Below are 22,360 nucleotides of genomic sequence, written 5' to 3' on the forward strand. Positions count from 1 at the left end.
GTAATAGAGCTACAGCTTGACTTGTATCGTCTGACGATTTGGCCTATTGGTTAGACGTCGGAGAGGTAATCAGTAGGCTCGAGTTCGATTCCTGGTGGAGGTGATTTTTTTTTCATTTATCATTCATGATCATGATTGCACTAAACGGTGAGGCGTAGATTCATCAAACAAAGCAATAACAAAATAATCTAGGTCTGTTTGTAGAATTTAAAGAATTAACACATGCTCATACATTATGTTTCTGGTGTTTTGTTTGACGGATGATGCTTTGATGCTATTAGCCGTATAATGTAACAATAAAAAAAATTAATCATGAATAATATGTGCAAAAAAAAATCCGCTCGAACAGGAATCGAACTCGAGTCTACTGATTACCTCTCAGACACCTAACCAATAGGCTAAATCGACAGATGAAACAAGTCAAGCTGTAGCTCTATTATTCAGTTGACTTCATCGAGTTGAATTCGCTGCTAGATTCCCAGCAGAAAATGCTCATTATGCCTTCATTGAAAGTGCTCTGTTCGCCTCTAGTGAGCAAATTAAAGTAAAAACGCGTTTTAAAATTGATTAAAGTGAAAAATCAAAAATTTTATGATGTTGAAAATTGAGAAACAATGTGTAGATCATGTTGCAGTGCGTACATTTCAGATCAAGATGATTTAAAGGTCATAAAAGCTTATTTGGTGGTGCTCAAAAATTATAATATTTTCGTCACTTGAGAACCTAGCTGGTTATTATTAAATATTTCTGTAAAGATGAAAAAAATATTTCTTTTTTGTTGAAAAATTAATACTATGGGTAGTACGAAACAAGTTCTTATGAAAATTTGTTTAAGAAAATACGTACTTATGTAGAAAAAAGGAGTGCTCATTATGCCCTGGGTGCTCGTTATGCCCTCATCTCCCCTAAGTATTTGAAATCGAAGTGGTGTTCTATAAATGTTCTTTTATTTAAAAACGCGAGAGATAATTAACTTGAAACTTACTTAGAAATTCAGATAAATTTCACTCGAACGTCATAGTGTACCTAATTCACTTGACCGGTCACTTAAGTGAATTCACTTGACCCATCACTTAAAATTCAAATGAAATTACGTATGGCGAGAATTTACTACAGATGTCACTTACTTTTTGAGTGAAAATTATTTTGCGTGTAAGTAAACCATTAAGACATTTAAGTCAGATGGTTTTTTTTAATAAACAACAATAAACAACAACAAGATCCTAAGATTTCAAGACTTCTCGTTTGAACAGAAGCAAGAGCGGGTAGACATGGCGAAGGCGCAGCTTACGCGATCCGCGCATGAAAAATTTGACGAATATCGTGATTCGTTCGTGATCACGAACCTATGCAAACGGCCACAAGACGACAGAAATCTGTCTTAAACATTAAAGGTCTGAGTCGGAATCTCCCGTACTTCCCTGGTGAAGATCAACCGAACACCCTGAAGAGGTGTAGATCAATCAATTTACGTATCGAATCTCCTCACTCCATCGAATCCTCACGTCCTATTTTTGGTTTTGGTTGGTGGTTTTTCAGCAGAACTTCGCATTGGCTTACGAAGGAAAGAGGTCCCAATTTTTGTGTGCGATATTTTTTCGAGGGTTAATTTCGAGTACGGAGTGGTCGGGGAGTTCGCCGGACCTGAACCCTATGGACTTGGCTGTCTAGGGTATACAGAAGCCCGAAGTCTACTCTACAAAACATGACGGGTTGGAAGCGCCATCTAGTTGAATCCTGGGATAAAATACCACAAAAACCACCTGCGGGCTTTTTAGAATATGTGCCTTGTGCTTCTGCAGCGAGTGGTTAAGCCCAAGGACAAATCGAAAGGCGCCAATGGAAAAAAATATGATCTGTTTTGATGTAATCGTATTAAATTTGAAAGAAAAAGTTTTTGTTTTGATCAAATGTTTTGTAAGTTCCAACGTAGCACTTCAATTGCTGGACCCTGTAGAAGATTTTCTCAACCCTCGGCCCTGGAGTATCAATTTGACATTCCTAACTAAAATTAATAAATCTCTCTTGTTTCTCAACCGATTTTTGCAAAATTTATAGTTTTGGAAATCTCGTAATATAACTCAAATATGTTTCTCAGACTTTATTTACCTACAACACTTCAGTTTTCCGTTATTCAAAGCAGTGTTCCGAAAATCACTCAATTCTCATGAGAGACACTGAAACGTTTTCAACAGCGAAAGCAAAACCTAAATTGTCGGTTGGTTTATCTCCCAGCGGGGCAAAGATTGTGTTCGACAGCGCTGCTCCGAGAATCAAAGAAATAAAATTTGCAAGAGAGACGTTTCTTCTCCAGTTGGAATTCCTAACTGAGTGAGGAGCTACCTGATTTTCAGTTTCTTCTTTTAGTCAATAACTTTTCTTGCTCAATCACTCACTTACTCACTCGTTTACTGATCGATGATCGAATGCTGTATGAACCGATGCAAGGCCGCATTGATTGAGTTTTAGTGAGTGAGTGGATTTTCGAATTGGATCTTGTATCAGTCAGTGTCTCAATCACTTCTGATACACCAGGTAGTGAGCTTGAGAGATCGACTTAGATGCGAATCTGCTCTCGCTTTTGAATCTTGTTTACATTGACTTCGCATTGTCGCTTTTCCGAATCTCTAGGGAACAACAGGCAGCAGCAATCGGCTTTGAATGTTTCCAACTAGAAACCTATCATGAGCGTTTCTTCCGAGTGATTTTCGGAACACTGATTCAAAGTAGATCAGCTATAGAATGCTGAAAAAATTCACTTAATGTCCAAAGAATTCGAAGTTAGAAGCTATATATTGTCACATTTTTGCTTTTTTAGATGGTCAAAATACGAAACACAGATTTTTTGAGTAATTTATCAAAGGTAGCTGTTTTTCAAACTTTTTGTCAATTTGAAATTTCTCAGATTTTCTTGGACTTAAATTAAACTTTGCACTAGATTTTAAGTATATTAACGCGAGATTTCCTTGTTAAGTTTATATTCACCATAAAGCCAATTTCATACCGGTTTTAGTGGTGTAATTATATACTGCTATACTTTACAGAAATATGATAAATATAAAACTAAAAGTAGATCATGAAATTCTGGCAATTCTATTTTTTTTTTTTGCATACGATAGAAAATTTATTGGTGATCATTTCATCAGAACTCTTCAAGGCTCTAAAATCAATACTTTCTTGTTAAAATTATTGCTGATAATAGGACGGAAAATCTGGAAGTGTTGCTGAATTCTTTTCATGAAAACAGAATGAAACAATTTAGCAATTTCATTTGCATCGCTTGAGAACAAAATGTTCAAGAAAAACAGAAAAAGTGACTTTCTACGAACAAATTATCGCTTTTTCCATAAAAAAATTCAAATAAAAATCCAGGAACCTTAATCTCACAAAAATTCTGTCGTTCGTTTTGACCAAAAAGAAAAGTAAGAAGACTTTTTAGACTACAAGCTTTTCGAAATTTAAAAAAATTCATTCGACACACCCGATAATACAACTCTTTATCTTCTGTTTTATAAACATAATTGAGTGAGGAACTGTTCTTTAAAAAAAGTCACAATAAGTTTTGTTATGTCTCAAATCATTTATTTCAATACTTTTGACAAAAATATAAAAAGTTTTGTTTTTTTTTTCATTATTATTATTTCTTATTTTTAAGCCGAGTAAAAATTCGGATACCCATTGAACAGCCATGAATTATTGGGTCCTCTGTGAGTAAGTGTAGACAATATAAAGTTTTGTACAGAAATGAATGTAAAAAAATTAAGGTCTACTAATCTAATTAGGATTCATTCTCATCTTCGGTGTTAATGATTTCAAACGAGGAGTGTGATGATAGACGGCCATCCTCCTGTTTGTCAAGTGTTACTAGCTCAAGACTTTCCGTCATCGCTTCTAGCTCTGCCTGCTTCGCGTCTTCTGAATTTGATTCTTCAGTCTCTTTCGATGCGCACGTTGTTGTATTTACGTCTTCCTCGTCCGATCCAATGGAAAAGTTTTGTGCAATCGGCAACTCTTCGGAAACGGTTTGTGTTGTTTTTACTTCCGTAGGGCTTTTTTCTTCATTAGCACATTGTGTAGCGATATCTTGCAAACTTTTCAATGAACTGCCCTTTTCTTTCGAAGCGCGTACCTGACGTTGCAAAGTTTGCATTTCCTCTCTCAAAGTCTCTAGCTCTCTCTTCAGTTGTTTAGCTTTGATATCGGACTTGCTGCGTCTTATCATTTCTACCTCCATTTGATTGCGCATCTTTTTGACCTGTCTGATCTGTTCCTGGAACATTGACTTAATCATATCTACATTCTTACAGGCCAAGTCTAGCGATTTCAACTCATCCATCGATTGCGCTTCTTCCAGTGATTTGATCAGTTTCGTGCACTCGTCGTCCAAGTTGTCGTCGATGGTGAATTTGCCTGGGTCGGTGTAGAGACTCTCTGCAACCTCGCGGGCTTCAGTCCAACCGATCATTTTGTCCTCCTTGAGTTTAACGATAGCCATTTCGTATGTGAGAACGGTACATTCGATGGAGAATGCATCGTGATCTCCAAGACAAGCTGGACATCTGAGAGGCCCGGTACACTTTTTCTTCACGTGACGTTTACTACAAAATGGACAGATTCTGGTTCGCTTACAAAACCGACTGCTATGCTTGAATTCCCAACAGGAAAAACATCTCAGGGGAGCAGGATAATGACGCCGGACTGGAATGATTTCGGAAAAGAGTTTCAGCTGTGTGGGCAAGATTCGACTCTCGGTGCTAACGATGTACGATTTCTCTGCAGGACGCCCCGTCGGCGTTCTGGACAATTTCCTTAAACCGATCACTCCCTGATTCTCCTTTTTTAGCTGTGACAAAATGTCTGCGCTGCAGTGGTTCGAATCAAAAACCAAAGCAACACGGCCAGTGTTTAGCGATGGGTGATCTTTCACCTGAACAACTATCGTTTCATCGATCACCGTAAGCCTTTTAAGTTCTTCAGCTTGCTCTAAGCTTTTGGTCAGTATCAACAAATCGCCATCTTTCAAAGCGGTTATTTTACACACCTGTCCACATAGTTCCGTTACCTCTTTTTCGATTGTCTTTACTTCGTTATATAAACTTTTATTCGAGGTCATTAGCAGATAGCGATATGGATATATTGGAGTTAGTATCACTTCAGATTCAACGGAAGTGGAAATCTCTGGATCGGTTGCAATTGTTGTTTCCAATGGTTCAGTAGCCATATTTTCTCTCGGCAATTACAGAATGCGTAGATTCTTATCCAATTTTTTTTTTCAAATCATTCACTGAGTTAAACTGAATGTCCTATTGAAAGCACTTTAAATCAATATTTGATTGACATACAACGGAAGTATTTTTAAACCAAATCACCAATATTCGTCTTGCAAGTTGACGGGACAGCAAGCAATTAGAAACTAACCAACGGGATAAAAGTAACGATACTTGAAAACACCTAAACTTTCTTCGGTAGAAGGAGGGTAGAAAACTACGTAGATAAAATACTTGTGCCTGGGTAGCTGTTTCGGTTTCCCAGTGCCAGGAGGACGGACTCGGGGTGAGCGTGTGTGTGAGTGCTGGCCAGAAGCGTCTGAAGGGAAACTCCATTTAAAGTGGAAAATTTATTTCATCTGTTGGCTGTTGCATCAAAACAGTGTTTTGAATATTCTGATATCGAACAAAAAATATGCTTTATGAAAGATATATGCGGTATAAGTAATCTTACAGGGATGATGCACATTGCTCCTTCTTCTCCACTTCAATTTCACTGAACAAAATCAGAAGTATTTCGAAAAATATGAAATAAGAGAAGAATAATGAAATCTTTTAACAAACGTTTTCAATATTTATAGAACAACCAGCATATTTATAATATTCACTGCAAAAAATGTTAATAAAAAGAAAATTGTCATGATTTGTATATCTAGTAGTTTGAAATTGTCCCTTTTAAAGATCTTCAAAGAATTTCTTGTTATAAATGTCATTTTACGAATGAAAATTTTAGACACGTTGTTGAGCTTCTGAATATTAGGGCTAGGCCAAACAAAAAGTAAAGTTTTTAGATAAGTTTTAGTTAATTATTGCTATGCATTACAAACTGATTAACGGTGTTCAAAATTTTCATTGGAGTAATTTACTGAATAGTGATTTGCAGATTTCGTAATATTATTTTCAATTTGGAAACACAACCCTCGTTCGAAATTCTGGTTTTGACTTTTCAAATTCTCAAAATAAAAATCAACACTCTAAATATAAATTTAGTTGAAAATAAGATTATTAAAATCAGATACTGAAGTATGATGTTTCTGAAACTTCATTTTAATTAATTTGCTCTTGAATTTCCGGTTATAATACAAAATTTTCAATTTTAACTGTACGGAAACAAATAAAATAGCAACAATTATAAAGCAATTATAAAGAGAAGCCATGAAGGGTTAATTTAGTGAAGAGTATTTATCAATTTCAATTGAAATAGATAAATTTTCAGATGTAGAGTATCAAACCTTAAGCTAGATTTTAAATCAGAAAAAAGCTCTTTCAAATGTTAGCTTGCTGGATTGAGTTGTTACCGAAAAAATAATTGACTGATAATGGGAAAGTATTAATCCACAAGGGAAAAAATAAAACATTGGGGGATTTTTTTTTATTATCTGACGGGTTTGCGCCGGGGGTCTTCAGATTTTCCCCAAAATTGACAATTTGGTTCATTTTTGCGACTTAAAAACACATGTATTTTTTCAGATTTCTAACATTTTTATTTTTTGAGTTAGCTTCGGTTAGATTTTTTTGTAAATAAAAAATAACCATTTTTCAAAGCTACATAACTCTGTTGTTTCTCAACGGAAATTATAAAATAGCACATCAAAATGCATTGAAATTTTATCAGCTTTCCAAATAGAATAGTTGAAAAAAATTAAATAATAACCTTCAACATGAAAAGTTGTAAATAAACTTTAAATGGCGTCTAAAAGTACCGTCTGCACCACCGAATATTTTGCAAAAAATACCATTGTATAGCTCAATTCATGATGCAACTTTCATCTGAAGACACCAAAGTGGGCCATTAACACCTTGAAGAGTTATGAAAGAAATAATGACAATAAATCTCTTTTTTTGCATCGAAAACAAACAATGGTCGAACAACTGCACTCACTTATGGAGATAGCAAGCACTTCTAACAACATGGAAACAAAAGAACTTATCAAAGCTGGTAAAAACACTATTTTTTCGTCCTTTTCAGACTGCCCTTACTCGCATAACAGTCCCATATGAATTTTCGTAATTTTAGGTCAACATAAGGCTTCAACATAAAAGACTAAAAAAAGAGGTTTTGTTCTAGAAATTTCGAAAAAAAATATCAATTTTTGGCTGTCCTATATGAAATATACCTGAATAACAGTCCCATTGCTCCCATGGTTTATTGCTTTGAATCATTTAAACATTTTTTTAACTCACTTGATGTCGAATGATGCATAGTAGTTTTCGAAGGCAGGTCTGACTTTCTTAGGAATGACTTCCTGAGCGAAAAACTATCGGATGCAATCAAAAATCATAAAAAGATTCAACTTACAATGTGAAATTCATGATATTTTTTGGCAAAAGTATGTTTCTTTTTCTGACAATTGCATTCAGAAGTTAAAAAATGATCAAATTTAAGTCTTAGAAAGAAAACATATATTTTGTATGGGACTGTTATGCTAGTAGATTTGAAAAAAGGTTTCAAATATGGTCGATTAACAGTCCCATAATGAAAAAAATGGTGCTCTCGACCTTACCAATAACCCAATTTCGAAAATTTCAGGCCTAACGATTTATTATGACAACCTAGAAACGATTTCCGTTTATGCTGATAGTGGTGGTCACAATTTAAAAATATATTCCAAAACAGAAAAAGCTGATTGTCTCGCTTGCTTATTTTTGTATATGGGACTGTTATGAAAGAAGGGGCGGTAGATTGTTGCAGCTTAACTGACTTCATGTTATATCCAAAAATCTAATAACGTATTCGTTTGTACCTAGTTTTGCACCAGGTCACAACAAGTTATGCACATTTTACTGTCATTTTTAGAAGTTTATGCGCTAATTTTTGCATCCGTAATTCCCCAGATTTGATTTAAAATGGACGGTGGAACACTGAAGATTCGTGTGTGAGCGATCGAGGTAGCAAAACACTGACGACGAATTATGTTCTTTTTAGTATGGTGTTGTGGCGGACCATTTCGGAAGATTAATAAACACTTGTTGTTTCGCGAACAGCTAGCGGAAAAGAGGAATTTCATTTTGTCTCCATTTAAAATTTTAACTTTTCCCGCGAATTAAAACAATACATACACTTAACAATAGAACAAACAACTTGGCAACATTATGGCAGTGGTTAAATGCTTCTGTTGAAAAGTATACTTTCAGGCGTTTAAGTATCGCATCAGGGTGACCAATAGTACCGAGATCGATCATACCGGCCACCTAAAACGATTGTTTTATCACTAGTAGCCCTAACTTTGTTTTGAATCAAATGTTGACTTGCAATGTTGGAACAATGAATCACATGACTGGACAGAAAGTACGAAGGATTTTTGCGGGAACATTTTCTGGATCCGCATTAACTGGTGGAATTGGATCACTTGAACAGGACGACTGCTGTTGGACTGGACTGGTACGTGCACACATTGGATTATTGGTTTCTGGAACGGTTACACTGGATTCCAGGCCTGGACGTGGGACTAATAGAAATGCTGTGATGGGCTGATGCTGAGCCATAACAGATGCGGCTAAGCAATTAAAATTCGGTGTAGGATTACTTGGTGAGTTTTGGGTCGAATTGGATTCCGGTTCACTGGGACATGGGACTAAGATCCTTGGACAACGTACCATTCGTAGCGTGTACTGTTTGGATAGTCAGCACAGCAGATGATGCCCGAATGGCTGGTATTGGACCTGAATACCAGTGCAATCCATACGGGTTCCTCTATTTTCGGTTTTATAGGCAGGATCAGTTGGTAATGTTGGGAGGCTAGGGACTTCTGAACCGGAATTGGGTCGTTACCGCAGGGTGCTGACGAGTTGCGGTACACCAAACGGGTCATCTGTGATTGAATCCAGTTTCTGATGATGGCTCGATAGTAATAGCGGCTTATTGTCAAATGCAGTACACTAGGCGTGATCGAGGCTAGGTTAGGTTACAGGATGGGGTAGCTTAACGCTGCAAGAGTAACAAACTCTTGGCGAAAGCTTTCCCATCCTGGTCACGGCACCAAATGTTGTGGCGGACCATTTCGGAAGATTAATAAACACTTGTTGTTTCGCGAACAGCTAGCGGAAAAGAGGAATTTTATTTTGTCTCCATTTAAAATTTTAACTTTTCCCGCGAATTAAAACAATACATACACTTAACAATAGAACAAACAACTTGGCAACATTATGGCAGTGGTTAAATGCTCCTGTTGGAAAGTATACTTTCAGGCGTTTAAGTATCGCATCAGGGTGACCAATAGTACCGAGATCGATCATATGGTAAACCTCAAAACTGGGCGAATGGAGAAAACGAATACGGTAAAAGTATCATATTTTCATCATTTTACAGCCTGGGCTGGCCATACTGAGCTCTTCGATTATTTCTACTACATTTGTGCCACTTTCTCATACTTTTTTGATCTATGGGAAAAGAATTTTGGTGTCCAGTGCATAGCTCCCGATATAAAAACAATGTAAAGCATGTCTATATTTAATTCTTTAATCACATTTTTGTGATCCTAAACACAGGGACTGAACCTTCTACTATTGGCATTGATTATGCTTCACAATGATCTTTGATCGAAAAGTTAATAAGTTATATAGTATATGACCAGGTTGTAAAAGCAACATTCCCATTATTAGTTATATCACATTAACAATACGATACTAAGAATTTTGATTAAAATTTAAAGACAGTTTTGTTGCAAACACTCTACAAAGCACGAAAAAGTAGTGTTTTTTACCTGCTATAGTAAGTTCTTTTGTTTCCATGTTGTTAGAAGTGCTTGCTATCTCCATAAGTGAGTGCAGTTGTTCGACCATTGTTTGTTTTCGATGCAAAAAAAAAGAGATTTATTGTCATTATTTCTTTCATAACTCTTCAAGGTGTTAAAGGCCCACTTTGATGTCTTCAGATGAAAGTTGCATCATGAATCGAGCTATATAATGGTATTTTTTGCAAAATATTCAGTGGTGCAGACGGTACTTTTAGACGCCATTTAAAGTTTATTTACAACTTTTCATGTTGAAGGTTATTATTAAATTTTTTTCAACTATTCTATTTGGAAAGCTGATAAAATTTCAATGCATTTTGATGTGCTATTTTATAATTTCCGTTGAGAAACAACAGAGTTATGTAGCTTTGAAAAATGTTTTTTTTTATTTACAAAAAAAATCTAATCGAAGCTAACTCGAAAAATAAAAATGTCAGAAATCTGAAAAAATACATGTGTTTTTAAGTCGCAAAAATGAACCAAATTTTCAATTTTGGGGAAAATCTGAAGACCCCCGGCGCAAATTGTTCGATAATAAAAAAAATCCCCATTGGCAAACTAATTTTGGAAAACTTTTGCGTCCTTAACTCGATTTTTTGTCAGAAAACTAATTAACTAGTTTAGAATTTAATCGATCAATGCAGATTTCAGGAAAGAATGCCACTAACTGGCAAATTTCCGAAAAAATTATACAGATTTTGTTCGTAAAATAAACAACGATTTGGAAAAAAAATAAATTTACCATTTTTTTTTATTTTATAATTTTTTCGTCCCGGAAGTCACGGTAAATTACTCACAGTCTTCAGAAAAATTGATCATGAAGTTAGAACCTTTTTTTCTAAATCTTTTTTAAAACTGTACACTTTTGGTAAAAGGGGCACAAATTTTTTCAATGCATTTTAAACCTTGTATTTTCAAAAGTTATAGCGAAAAACAGAGCAGATAGAAAAAATACAAATTTTCATCCAGTACCCCTGAATAAGTCAGTTTTAAAATTCTTTGCACCTCAGAAAATGTGCATTTTGCTTCCTTGTGTTATAATTGTGAATGCAGATTTTGAGTTTTAAAGATGAATTTTAATCTCTTTTTCAAAACACAAATTCCTTCATATTGAAAAAGCTTTTATAAATAATTTTCATTCCTTTTTGGCTCTAAAAACTCATAGAGAACGCAAAAATTGCAAACACTGCCCACAATTTCTTCTTTTGATTTATTGTTGCTCTGGAATCTTTTGTGTTTTATTAACACAATAACTTAAATATAGAAATTTTTAAAAGATTTTTAAAACTTAAACTCTAACTATTAAAATTTAAAATTTTCGTATTTAATTTCTATTTGGTCTGTACTTCAATCATTTTACGGTCATCCATTATTTTTTGGAAATTCTTAATATAGATTAGTTTGATAATTCATATTTGAATGATGTAAAATCGAGGGAGAGATGAATTCATGCAAGAGAATCTTTACTGTGATTCAACAACTCAAATGTTATCTTGCAATCTAATTATAAAGAGTGAGAATAGTACTGCATTGGATTTTGGAATGTGTTAGACATCACTTTGTAAAGATTTAAAATTGTCAATAAACCAACTGTAAACAAAAGAAAAAATACAGAATTGGAAATTCTAAATTATACTTGAATTACAGATTCGTCTTAGCCTTTTATTTTTGAAGTAAAGTTTTATTATAATATTTTGTCCGATTCCTTCGGTTTTTAAGATGTTTTGATCTACAAAGAAAAATCCTAATGAGGAACTTTCTGTTACCGAATCTTCCTTGAAAATGGATTTCATGCGGCCTAAACATGTTGTATATTACGATTAAATTTATTTTGTGAAATATTGGTGATTAGAAGGTACCAAAGACTGTCAATTGAAGTCACACGTTTCTTAAGCGCCTACTAGAAATCTGATCACTCCAATCAATGGAGAATGTGACTACAATTTAAATTAATTACTAATAAGGCAACACTTTTTTAACACTTAAAGACCGAAGGTATTTTTTCACTTCTTAGAATGACCAAGATCTGTTAATCCACGAAATATGATAGTAATTTCTGAAAATTAAAGGAAATTGCCAATCTTATGATTCTTTACATATATATTGTTTTCCTATAACTGACCGAAACTGCATGGTAAAGGCAATCAATGTATGGCTTCAGAAGAAAAAATATTTAAGTATTTCAGCGTTTCAACAATATTCACTCCTCTATTTGACTTTTTCAAATATGTCATTCCATTAAAATTTAAAATAAAATGAAGAATTAAGCTCAGATTTTGAAACAAATACAAAATTTATCACAATTTGCTCATGTAAATTAAGGCATTTAAGAGATATTAGTGACAGTTTTGAAAAATGTCCCTACATTTCATTAGCTAACTCAAATGTTAAGAAGATAAATGATTAGCAAATTCAAAGTGATTCAACAGAAGTTGATTGGGATAATTCGGTCCCTAAAATTGCAAGTTACAGCTACTTGAGTTTGGTAGACCGACTTTTTTCAACCTTGAGCCTTTAAGTGATAAACAAACTTTTTCGTTGATTAAACACCCCCACGGAGTGGAAAATTTTTGAAAATTAAAAAGCACATCTACTAGGGGAAGTTCAACGTTTTCATAGAAATTCGAGCATTTACGAGTATTTTGTGTCGGTTTTTTGCCCCTGGGCCGGGCCCACTGTGCAGTTCCATGAACATAAAATGTTTAAAATATTCTCGTTGGGATCTAGGTCAGGCAAATGGAAATTCACGGCAGCATTTTTTTTTATTATTCGACAAAAAATGAGCCCTTTTTGAAAAGATTTGTAATCGTTTATGATAAAAATTTGTGCCGGAACCAAATAAAATCATCAAAGATATTTTTTTGTTTTCGATTATAGTCGTTTTACCATCTTTATGGCATTCGCGACTTTATCAACGTTGCAGTTGGCGGATCGTTATTGAAAAACTATCCGGTACAACTGTGTTCGATATTTACTCTTGGGCTCGAACTCGCGGACATCGGCTCAGGAGACAACAGACTTGCCAACTGAGCTATATAACAAGCCCATCAAAGAAATTGTTTTATAGATGAGGCATGCTCAGTTTTGTGAAACTTGTAAACTTATCCAATGCAAAGCTCTCTCAAAGACTTACAAAAAGTTTTGATAATGATAATTCTAATGAAACCAAATTTGATACCTGCTCACTGGTCGGTGATTTAATCAGATCAATTTGACATTTGAGCCCCTTTTTTGTTTTTTTTTTCTGTTTTCCACCCCTGGGTTGGGATCACATATGCAAAAATTGATTGTGCTCCTTGATGATGGTTCTTGGGATTTCATCCTTCTGTGGGAAGAAATGAGGTTTTTCTGCACAGAAATCCAAAACTAAGCTGTATATAATCATTTATCTAATGAACTGACAGTATTGCTGTACTTTGGTAATATTCTTTTTTAAAATTAGCATTACATCTATAGTGAACGTTTCATAGAACTAAATGATTTTGGATTTTGTGCACCATCATTTCTGGTCCTCTTGCTTTTTCAAAAGATTTCGTAGAATCAATGAGGAAAATTTGAGCTAGGATAAAAATTCCTAAATGTTATTAAACACAGAACCCGTAAGTTCGTCATAACAATGAATCACTCCAGAAAAATCCAAACACATCCCATTGATTAAAAAAAAGATTTAAAATGTAAATCTAATAATTGAAAAAATCTCAGGGATACTTATTGCGTGTCCCCAATACTCAAACCTTCTGTTGCTCTCCTCAGGACACAATTGAAATTGACCTGAATCGAATCTCCTCAAATCAAGGCTAAATCCCCCGGAAACTTTTCATAAGCCCGAAAACTTTGCACATTAAATTTTTGATCCTTTTACTGCAATCAAAGCAGACTGCCGAGCTTTTCGCGTCTAGCATTGAAAACAAACCAATGAATAATAAACAATATTTCCCTAGAATAATCACTTGGTTATAAATCTAGAACTAAACACTTGTTTAACATTGATTATCAGTTTCACTGCATCTGTGCACATAACTTTATATTTGGAACTTCTTAACACTTGGTAGAATTTTCTATCATTCTACATTCACTTTTCATTTTTTTTTCTTCATTGGGAACGAAATTGCTACTCAATCCAGCCAGGATAAAAACTCCCTGCCCACAGACTCGGAAATATATTATAAGAATGTGTCAAGCTTATCACTCTCTCTAGTATTCTAAAATAAACTAGGAACTACTACGGCAACTTCCACCGGTCACTTATTGGAGCATTTTCCATTAGTTTTCCTTAAACTCTCAGTTAAAATAAAATTTTACCAAAAATTGTCGATGGATGAAAAGAAAACGCATGCGTTGCCAAAAAGTCATGGCTTACTTCATTCAAGTCTATCACGCATTACGTACATTAACGTTGCATTAGCATACCCCTAAGAATTTTCTGCAATCTTTAAACAAATAAAATCCAGACCACCAAAATGCAATGCGTTAGAGGTTGTCAATTTTATTTAATAATAGCGCCTCGCCTTCACGAAATTTGTTCCGTAAAAATTTTGAAAAATCATAAACTTGAACAGTTGGGTTGGTACATTTGAAAATAATGCTTACATTCTTCAGCATCACAAACGCAAAACGAACGCCCCTGGTTTCAACTTTCCTGTCCGGGGTAGGTTATCTTCCCTTGTGTTATTTCTTCCTCATTCGGAGGTTTTGTTTGTCCCAAAATGGAACGTAAAAGTTCGGCCCGAAACGCAAGAACCAGAAAATTCCACCCTCGTCGTCCTTTGTTGTTTTCTTCCCCTTGCATGAGAAGCATGCATCATCATCATGCATCAATCGCAACCGGACTCGGATACATATTTCATCATTTGGTATCACCTACCTTTTCTGAATTGGGTGAGTTCATTTGAAAGAATAGTCCGATTTGATGAAAATCGAGGTAGGTTTACTGATATTCGTGAAAAAAACAAAACCAACCTATTTAGATTTATGAAACATTCAAAACAAATCATGAATACTTTGTGCGGAAGAAACTGTCATTAAAATATCGATAGAGCATAGACCCTGTTTAGAATAAACGTAATACATTTCAAAACAAAACAAACTGCAAAAAAGCCCGCTGAACCGATCAGCTTTAGATAGAAAAAAAAATGCTCGAAAAAACGTTGACAGGTAGGACCTGTAGAGCTAGCTAAAAGTAATCAGACATACTGCCGTCAACATTATCGGTAGATCCAAACTCATAAATCAAACGACATAATGCATACCTCAGGGGGAAGTCAAGAGAGTTCACTTCAAGGTATTCACCACTACGAGGGTAAACAAAAATAAACTTACACACTTTTGTGAGCACGCCCTTGTGCAAAAAAAAAACAAGGAATAATACTTGCTTGCTTTCCATGTGCCATCACTCGCGAAGGCTCTGGCGGCAGAACTAGCCAGGTAAAGGTAACCCTACGAGATGATCCAAACAGATGGTTTCTACCTGTTACGAATAAGATAAAAATGATAAACATTGAAAAGACATACCAACTGAAGGCTTTGATTTATATGGTGAATTGTATTGACAATTATATAACTATTTAATATCATCAAAGTTGAATAATACCTTTGTTTTGGACAAAACAAAGCCATTCCATCCTTTCTTTTAATCTTCATCCGTCCCTGAAATTTTTACCCGTTACAGTCCCTGGAGTTCCAATTTGACACTCCTAACTAAAACCAATATATCTCTCTTATTTCCCAACCGATTTTTTACAAAATTTATAGTTTTGGAAACCTCGTAATGTAACTCAAATATTTAACTCAGACATTATTCAGCAGACACTTCACTTTTCCGTTATTCAAAGTCGAAGAAAAAAAATCCAAAAAAACATGCTTCGGAAAATTGTTCGGAATTCGAAGGATTGAAAAGTTGACGTAAGTTGGCACATTTTTGCATTTTTAGATTTTCAAAATAAGAAACACAGAATTTTTGCCGAATTTTTAAATGTAGCTGTTTTTAGAACCTTTGTCAATTTGCAATTTCTTCCAAATAATCCTGAGGCAGCTGACAGAAATCGCAGTTGTCGGTGTAATCCTAGCGAAAACAAAACGCAACTTTCTCAAACATTTTTCCCAGAACGAACAAAGTAAGCTAACTTTTTTTTCCTTATAAGAATTTGAAAAAAATAATAAGTCGAAACCAATTTGCAGTTTCCACTTAGATTTCATGTGAAATTCATGGACAATTCTGTGAAAGAAAAGTAGTTACTACCAGGGCGCACTTGAATCACTGCGGTTACAACAAGATTCACATAGAGTCGATATGATGCAATAAAATTTTAGTTTACGTAAAAAATCCCGTAAAACTAATTTCTAAATTATTTTGTCTGTTGCAATTTTTTTTATAAAATACAAAAAAAAAATCTTTTGTCAACAGAGCTTCGTACTTCACCTTACTCAGAAACTAAATGATATACGGGACGTATTATTATCATCCTGTATTTTTAACCAGTGGTCGGAAAATCGCTCAAGAAAAGCAATCAGGAATGGTTTCTAGCTAGAATGATGCTACCTCCGAGTGCTGTGATACGCACGTGGTAAAAGTACCCATTGAATATATGTCGAAAATCAACACTAACTTGATACAAGAAGATATACCATGCCCCACCGGAGGCTACCGTTGCTATTCGTCACGTGGCTAATCGACGGTGATCGACATACTTGGTGATACATTTTGAACGTCGCTCCCTCAATCATTCCCGAACGTCTATCCTCGCATCATTGTTGATAATGCTCGTTATTGATAGACGATCATTAATGTTTCAAAAGGAAAAATCTGAATAAATACCAGGACCACATGTTCAAAAAAGCTGTAGCACATGCTGGACAGTTCATTGCGGTTACCTAGTCATGATTTTGTCCTTCTAGGCAAAACGAAAAATAAAAAATCATCTGATAGCCTACATAGATCGCTCAGAACTGATACATATCAGTTATGATCCTAAAGGTTGAAAATCGTTAGGGGAAGGAAATCAGCATCGAGACGTTCGTTGCTGATAGTCTGCGTCCTTTTTTACCTCATCATGTATCGCAAAAGTGTTTCAAATACAGAAGCGTCGTTGTCATGCATGATTGTTTGTATGATTTGGTTGAAGAAGGAAAATTTGACTGCTTTGATTTTTTGGCTCTGAATGTAGTCAAGCATGGCTCAGTGAAAATGATTGATTTTCGGAAGCATGTTTTTAACAGCTGAAATTCCAGGACGATTTCAGGACAAAAAATCAGCTCAGGACTTGTAGATTCGAATCTATTTTTTCCTGAAATTTGCAGAAAGTTTTAAATATCCCTGTAGGTTCGAATCGACTTCAATCCGATATTTTCAAAGAATTCAGAAATTTTGCATTTTCTCCTTGCTGAGAGTTTCGAAATTTTCCAGTGGGTTTTTATATTATTATAGTGAACCCCGTCTAAAAGCGGTGTTGGGTTTTAGAGGGTTGATCAAATTAGACTTTTGAATATTTTTATAAATTAACAAATTAAAAACGGACATGTATCTTTCAATTATTTTTCCGTTGTATGTGAAGCATGATTAGAATAGAAAAATTAAAAACTTTGGAATAAAGGGATTCAATTTTTTCTGGTGATTACCTTTTAATAAATTTTAATTTTAAATTCCTTGATACACTTTTAATCGCAAGCCCGATTTTTATAGAGCGTAATAAAGACAATTAAACTAACTAAATAATTTCAATTAAGAACATACATTTAAATTATAGAATTTCGACAACACAAAAGCCCTAGCTCATATTTTTCTCTCGTCTTTCAAAGTTTATTTCTCGATAAAATAGTAGTTGAAATGTGAGTGTTTGAAGCCGTGACGTCACAACGCACCCCTTTTTTAATTTTTTTGTTCTTAGAATTTTACGTTTCCGAATCGTACGTTGTCAAAAAAAAAATATAACGAAATAATTTATGATAAATAGTAATTTCACATTTCTAAATCGTACGGTTATGTTTGAAAAATTACTATTAAAACACTGTAAGTTTTTTTGTAAATAATGAAAAATAAGAACAGCAATGGTGCGTGGTTGTTTGGAATAGTTCCTGATAATTGTACCTTGAATTTCATAATTCGCTAAAATTTCAAAAATAAAAAAGGAAGATAAAAAAAATCATTCTAAGAATTCATTCGAATGAATCGAAAATTAGCTTAGATAGAACGGGTATAAAACTGATAAACGCTCAACCTTGCTGATTGAGAAGTTTATTTTGGAACATTTTTGATGGAGAATAAGAGCTTCATTTGGACTTGCCCACAGTTGCTCTGGGGTAGGACCTTATTTACGATTATTTTGAGCCAATTAAATTAAATAATAAAAAAACAATTATCATTCCTGCAAATTTTAATCGTAGTTGCCTAATAATTTTTTTGTAGTTTTATATATTTTCAAGATCGGAGGAAAATCATGAATCCAAAATTAAAATCAAAACTTTGTTTTCAGAATATAAGCGAGCTTATGAATTTAAAAGAAAAAATATGGATGTTTGATTTATGTATCATGAATCAAATGAAAATGAATTCAGATCAGAATGGATTCAAATATTATCAGCCATAATTGAAAAATTGTTATAAAACTCGAAAATAAATAATATCAGGAAATTGTTTTGATTTGGTTCGTTTCAAACTTAAATATCATACTGTAATGACTTAATATAAAAACATAATATAGAAAATAGACTGCTCCGAATTTGTAGGGGAAAATTAAAACCTGTGGAATGTCATGCCAAATTTGGGCCAGATCGGATCACGGGAAGGAGTCGCTCAACGAGCCCGAAGTTTGTATGGGATTTTGAGACATTTTGTTCGGGAGAAACATGAAAAGTCACTTTTTCATCAATAGCTTTCGTTCCCGTCAACCGCATTCTTTTGAAAGTGGTTTTTCTTAAACGCTCTATTATGACAAATATTTCAACCGAAGACTGCATTTCTGTAAGAGTTAAGATGAAAAAAAAATTAGGCTTCAAAAATGGGCTAATTTTTATAAAAGTGGTTTTCATCACTGTTAATGAGGCGTCAATATGTTTGACAGCTCTGACTCATTAACAGTGATGAATACCACCCTTAAAATGTTAGCCCATTTTTGAAGCCTTATAACTTAACTTATCTTAACTCAAATCGAAATGCAGTGTTCGGATGAAATATTTGTCATAGTTTAGGCTTTAAGAAAAACCGCATTCAGAAGAATTTGGTTGAAGGGAATCAAAACTGGTTTTTCATGTTTCTCCCGAACAAAGTGACTTAAAACCCCATACAAACTTCAGGCTCGTTGAGCGATCCTTTTCTGTGATCCGACAGACCCCAATTTGGCATGAGAGCTTTTACTAGGCCTAGGATCAATTTTAGCCTGCAGCGCATAACTTTTTCAAAAGTCGGATCATTTGGGGCTTTTAATAGAAAATCATAATTTTGTTTCTGATCTCGGCTGAGTTTCAAGATCCACACCAATCATATCGTCAATATTATTTCCAGATCATTCACACAATGACCATTTTAATTAAAAGTTGTTTCCAGTTTCATATTTGACCAAATTAATCCATTATTTCAATTGCAATAGCTTAAGGCTCTGCATTTAAGAATAGTATTGACTACTTACACAAGAGAACATCATATTTGGTCAGATTTGGTTTATCACCTCTAGTTTTGGTGCTATGGCTCGAATAATTTTAAAGTTTAGCAATTCCTATTGAATTCTAGCTGAAAACTTTTGAACCTACATAAAAACTGAAAAATTATTTGAAATCTATCTACTATCCTCTATTTCATGAAGGATTCAGCTTTGTCTAGATTTTCTTATTTCAGAGATAGATTTAGAATAAGGCTACCAGCATTTTCCCGTTCTTATCCAGGCCGTGCAAATCCGAGCTATTTGAGCTAAAAACCTGGCATAATTCAAGTAGTTGATTACAAAATTTTCAACCCAAAAACCGGGAACCTATATCCGGAAAATTTGGGAAAAACCCCATGAATTATAGATTCAAAATCAAGAAGGAAAACGATGGAAAGGTTATATTTTATACTTCCATAAAATCGTTCATGTATATTTTGACAAAATTTGCCCAAAAATTTTCATTTTTGATCATAAAATAAGATTTTAGTTTTTTGGTCGTTTTGCATATAAAATTTAAAAAAAACGGGCAAAATCAAAACATTTTTCAACAAAATCCGGGAAACCGGGCTGGACCGGATATTTTGTACTGATCCGTATCCGGGATAATCCGGATAAAACCGGACAATTTGGAAAGCTTATTTTAGAAGAAAAAAAATTAATACAATTTTTAGAAAATTCTATTGGAAATTATATCACAAAAGGGCGTTTTCATTTTTTTTAATAGATATTGAAAAATTTTATTTATTCAACAACTACTATACCTACTGCAAACGTTTTGTTTTCAAAATATCTAAGATTCATTTTGGTTAAATTTTATTAAAAATTCGGTCAAATTTTTGTATTTTCTTAGAACTGTGAAAAAATCACAAAGAAAACATATGTAACTTTTTCTCGGAAGTCACAATTACTCGCAGTCATCGAGAAAGTTTATCATTTTATCATAACCTTTATTTTCAATGTCTTTTTCAAAAAACATGCACAAATTGCTCAACCTTCACAAATCAGTCAAAAGCAGCTGTTACATTTTTTGCACCAATGAGATTTTTGTTTCCAGAAATTGATCTATCATAATTTTTAATGTTTCCTCAATAATCGCTTAAAAATTGGGAAAATTATGCCCTTCAAGGAATAAAACAACTATTTTTCATTTTATTCAAACCCTCGTTGTTGCAAATTTGTTACTTTTCTAAACAAACGATTCAAATTTTATTTCATTCGTTTAAGATGAAATTAAGTTTTTAAATTAGGATATTTCAGTATTTTAAATTTAGATTAAGAAATAAAATTCTGGAGCAAAAATGCACAATCAAAAATGAATTTCAGGATTCATAAAAACAACACGATAATTTCGAATCACTATTCTTAGATAAACAGAAAAATAAAAAATATCAGAGTTTATGGTTTTTTTCATTATTCGAGTGTCAACAAAACGTTTTTGCCAAATTTGATAGAATTTGAGAAAAAAAAATCTTCTGTCCACATTTTACACTTCAGGTAGGTACTTAGAAATGCCGTAGTCTTCTGATTATTTAGTTGCTTTTGCAGACCTGCTATTTCATATGGAAATAGTTAAGTAAAATCAAGAAAAATGTATTCTGAAGAGAGAGAGATAACTTCAATATTATGTTTTGGCAATATTTTAATTGAACTGGTGGTGCCTGTAAATGAACACAATAAATTTCAAATTGCTAGAAAACAGTTGACCAGCTCGAATATTTGTGCGTTTCACTGCATACGAGCCCACATAAGTCCGCGAAGTTTTTTTTCCCATTTTTTAGTTTAGGTTAGTACTCTAAAAGATTTCAAATAATTTTAATGCAGCAAAAATTCTATTAGCATTTCTATCTTTTTTCTTACACTATGTACTATGTACTGAAAAAACAATCTCGTTTTTTTTTGTATAAATTACTAAGTTAGTACAGGTCGGTTAATCAAGTTATTTATATTTTAAAAAAAAAACTCTACGGTTACCTTGTTCATGTAGTTGAGGGTTAACGCATTTCAATTTCCCATTTCAGGATATTTTTCGTTCCTCAGTGATAAAGGAACGCAGACGGCCACAGCTTACACGACCATCGTTCAGCTTGTCCGTGAACGGGTCTACAAATTTCTATCCCTGGAAAACCTATCCGGCTACACCGAATCTCATGGTAAATATTCCCTTAAAAAATAACAATTTGCAATGTCCCACACGATGCTGTTCTCTTCCGCTATAGACAATTTCAACCATAAAACCCACTACGTCAAGGCGACGGCAAAGGCGGGTCAGGTTTACCGTTTGTTGGCCGTCTTCCAGGATGGTGACCAGAAGGCTTCCTCTAGTCAGAAGGACTCAAACTCGTTATCGGGCGGGGCGGAGAAGGAGCGTGGAAAGTACGCTCAGCTACTCGGGGACAACCGACAGGTACGTGAAACAGTTGCCCTTGCTTATATTTAAGCATTCGTATGAAAAGTTTCAATGTTTCCTCCTTAAACAGATCTACTATGTATCGCTGTCGGCAAAAGGGAAGTTCTACGAAATCGAACAGCACACGGCACCGGTCCTGCAGAAGAGTAGCAGCCTCGGGCATCCAAACAGTGCCAGTAAGGCGCCGAAGCAGCTGAACCGCGAGTGTGTCCACCGGATAGGGTACATTATGCAGTCGGACGTCAATCTGCCGATGAACCTGAAGCTGATCGCCAGCATGACCGGAGCCGCACAGAACAACGTGCCTGGTATGTAATA

General features: G+C 34.4%; 2 protein-coding genes across 2 annotated transcripts in view; one reads left to right on the plus strand and one right to left on the minus strand.

Annotated features, from left to right (window-relative positions):
- Window positions 1-22,360, plus strand: part of LOC129749140 (uncharacterized) — a 389,660-nt gene that overhangs the window by 364,037 nt on the left and 3,263 nt on the right. Inside the window, exons 6-8 of the mRNA XM_055744027.1 lie at window positions 21,654-21,785; window positions 21,852-22,039; window positions 22,113-22,350. Of these exons, the coding sequence (XP_055600002.1) occupies window positions 21,654-21,785; window positions 21,852-22,039; window positions 22,113-22,350 (558 nt within the window). The remainder of the gene's footprint in view (window positions 1-21,653; window positions 21,786-21,851; window positions 22,040-22,112; window positions 22,351-22,360) is intronic.
- LOC129749141 (uncharacterized) overlaps window positions 15,451-22,360 on the minus strand; it is a 34,259-nt gene continuing 27,349 nt past the window's right edge. The window contains exon 3 of the mRNA XM_055744029.1: window positions 15,451-15,467. The gene's annotated coding sequence lies outside the window, so the exon portion shown is untranslated. The remainder of the gene's footprint in view (window positions 15,468-22,360) is intronic.

This window comes from Uranotaenia lowii, chromosome 2 (genome assembly GCF_029784155.1).
Source record: "Uranotaenia lowii strain MFRU-FL chromosome 2, ASM2978415v1, whole genome shotgun sequence".
Taxonomy (NCBI): Eukaryota; Metazoa; Arthropoda; class Insecta; order Diptera; family Culicidae; genus Uranotaenia; species Uranotaenia lowii.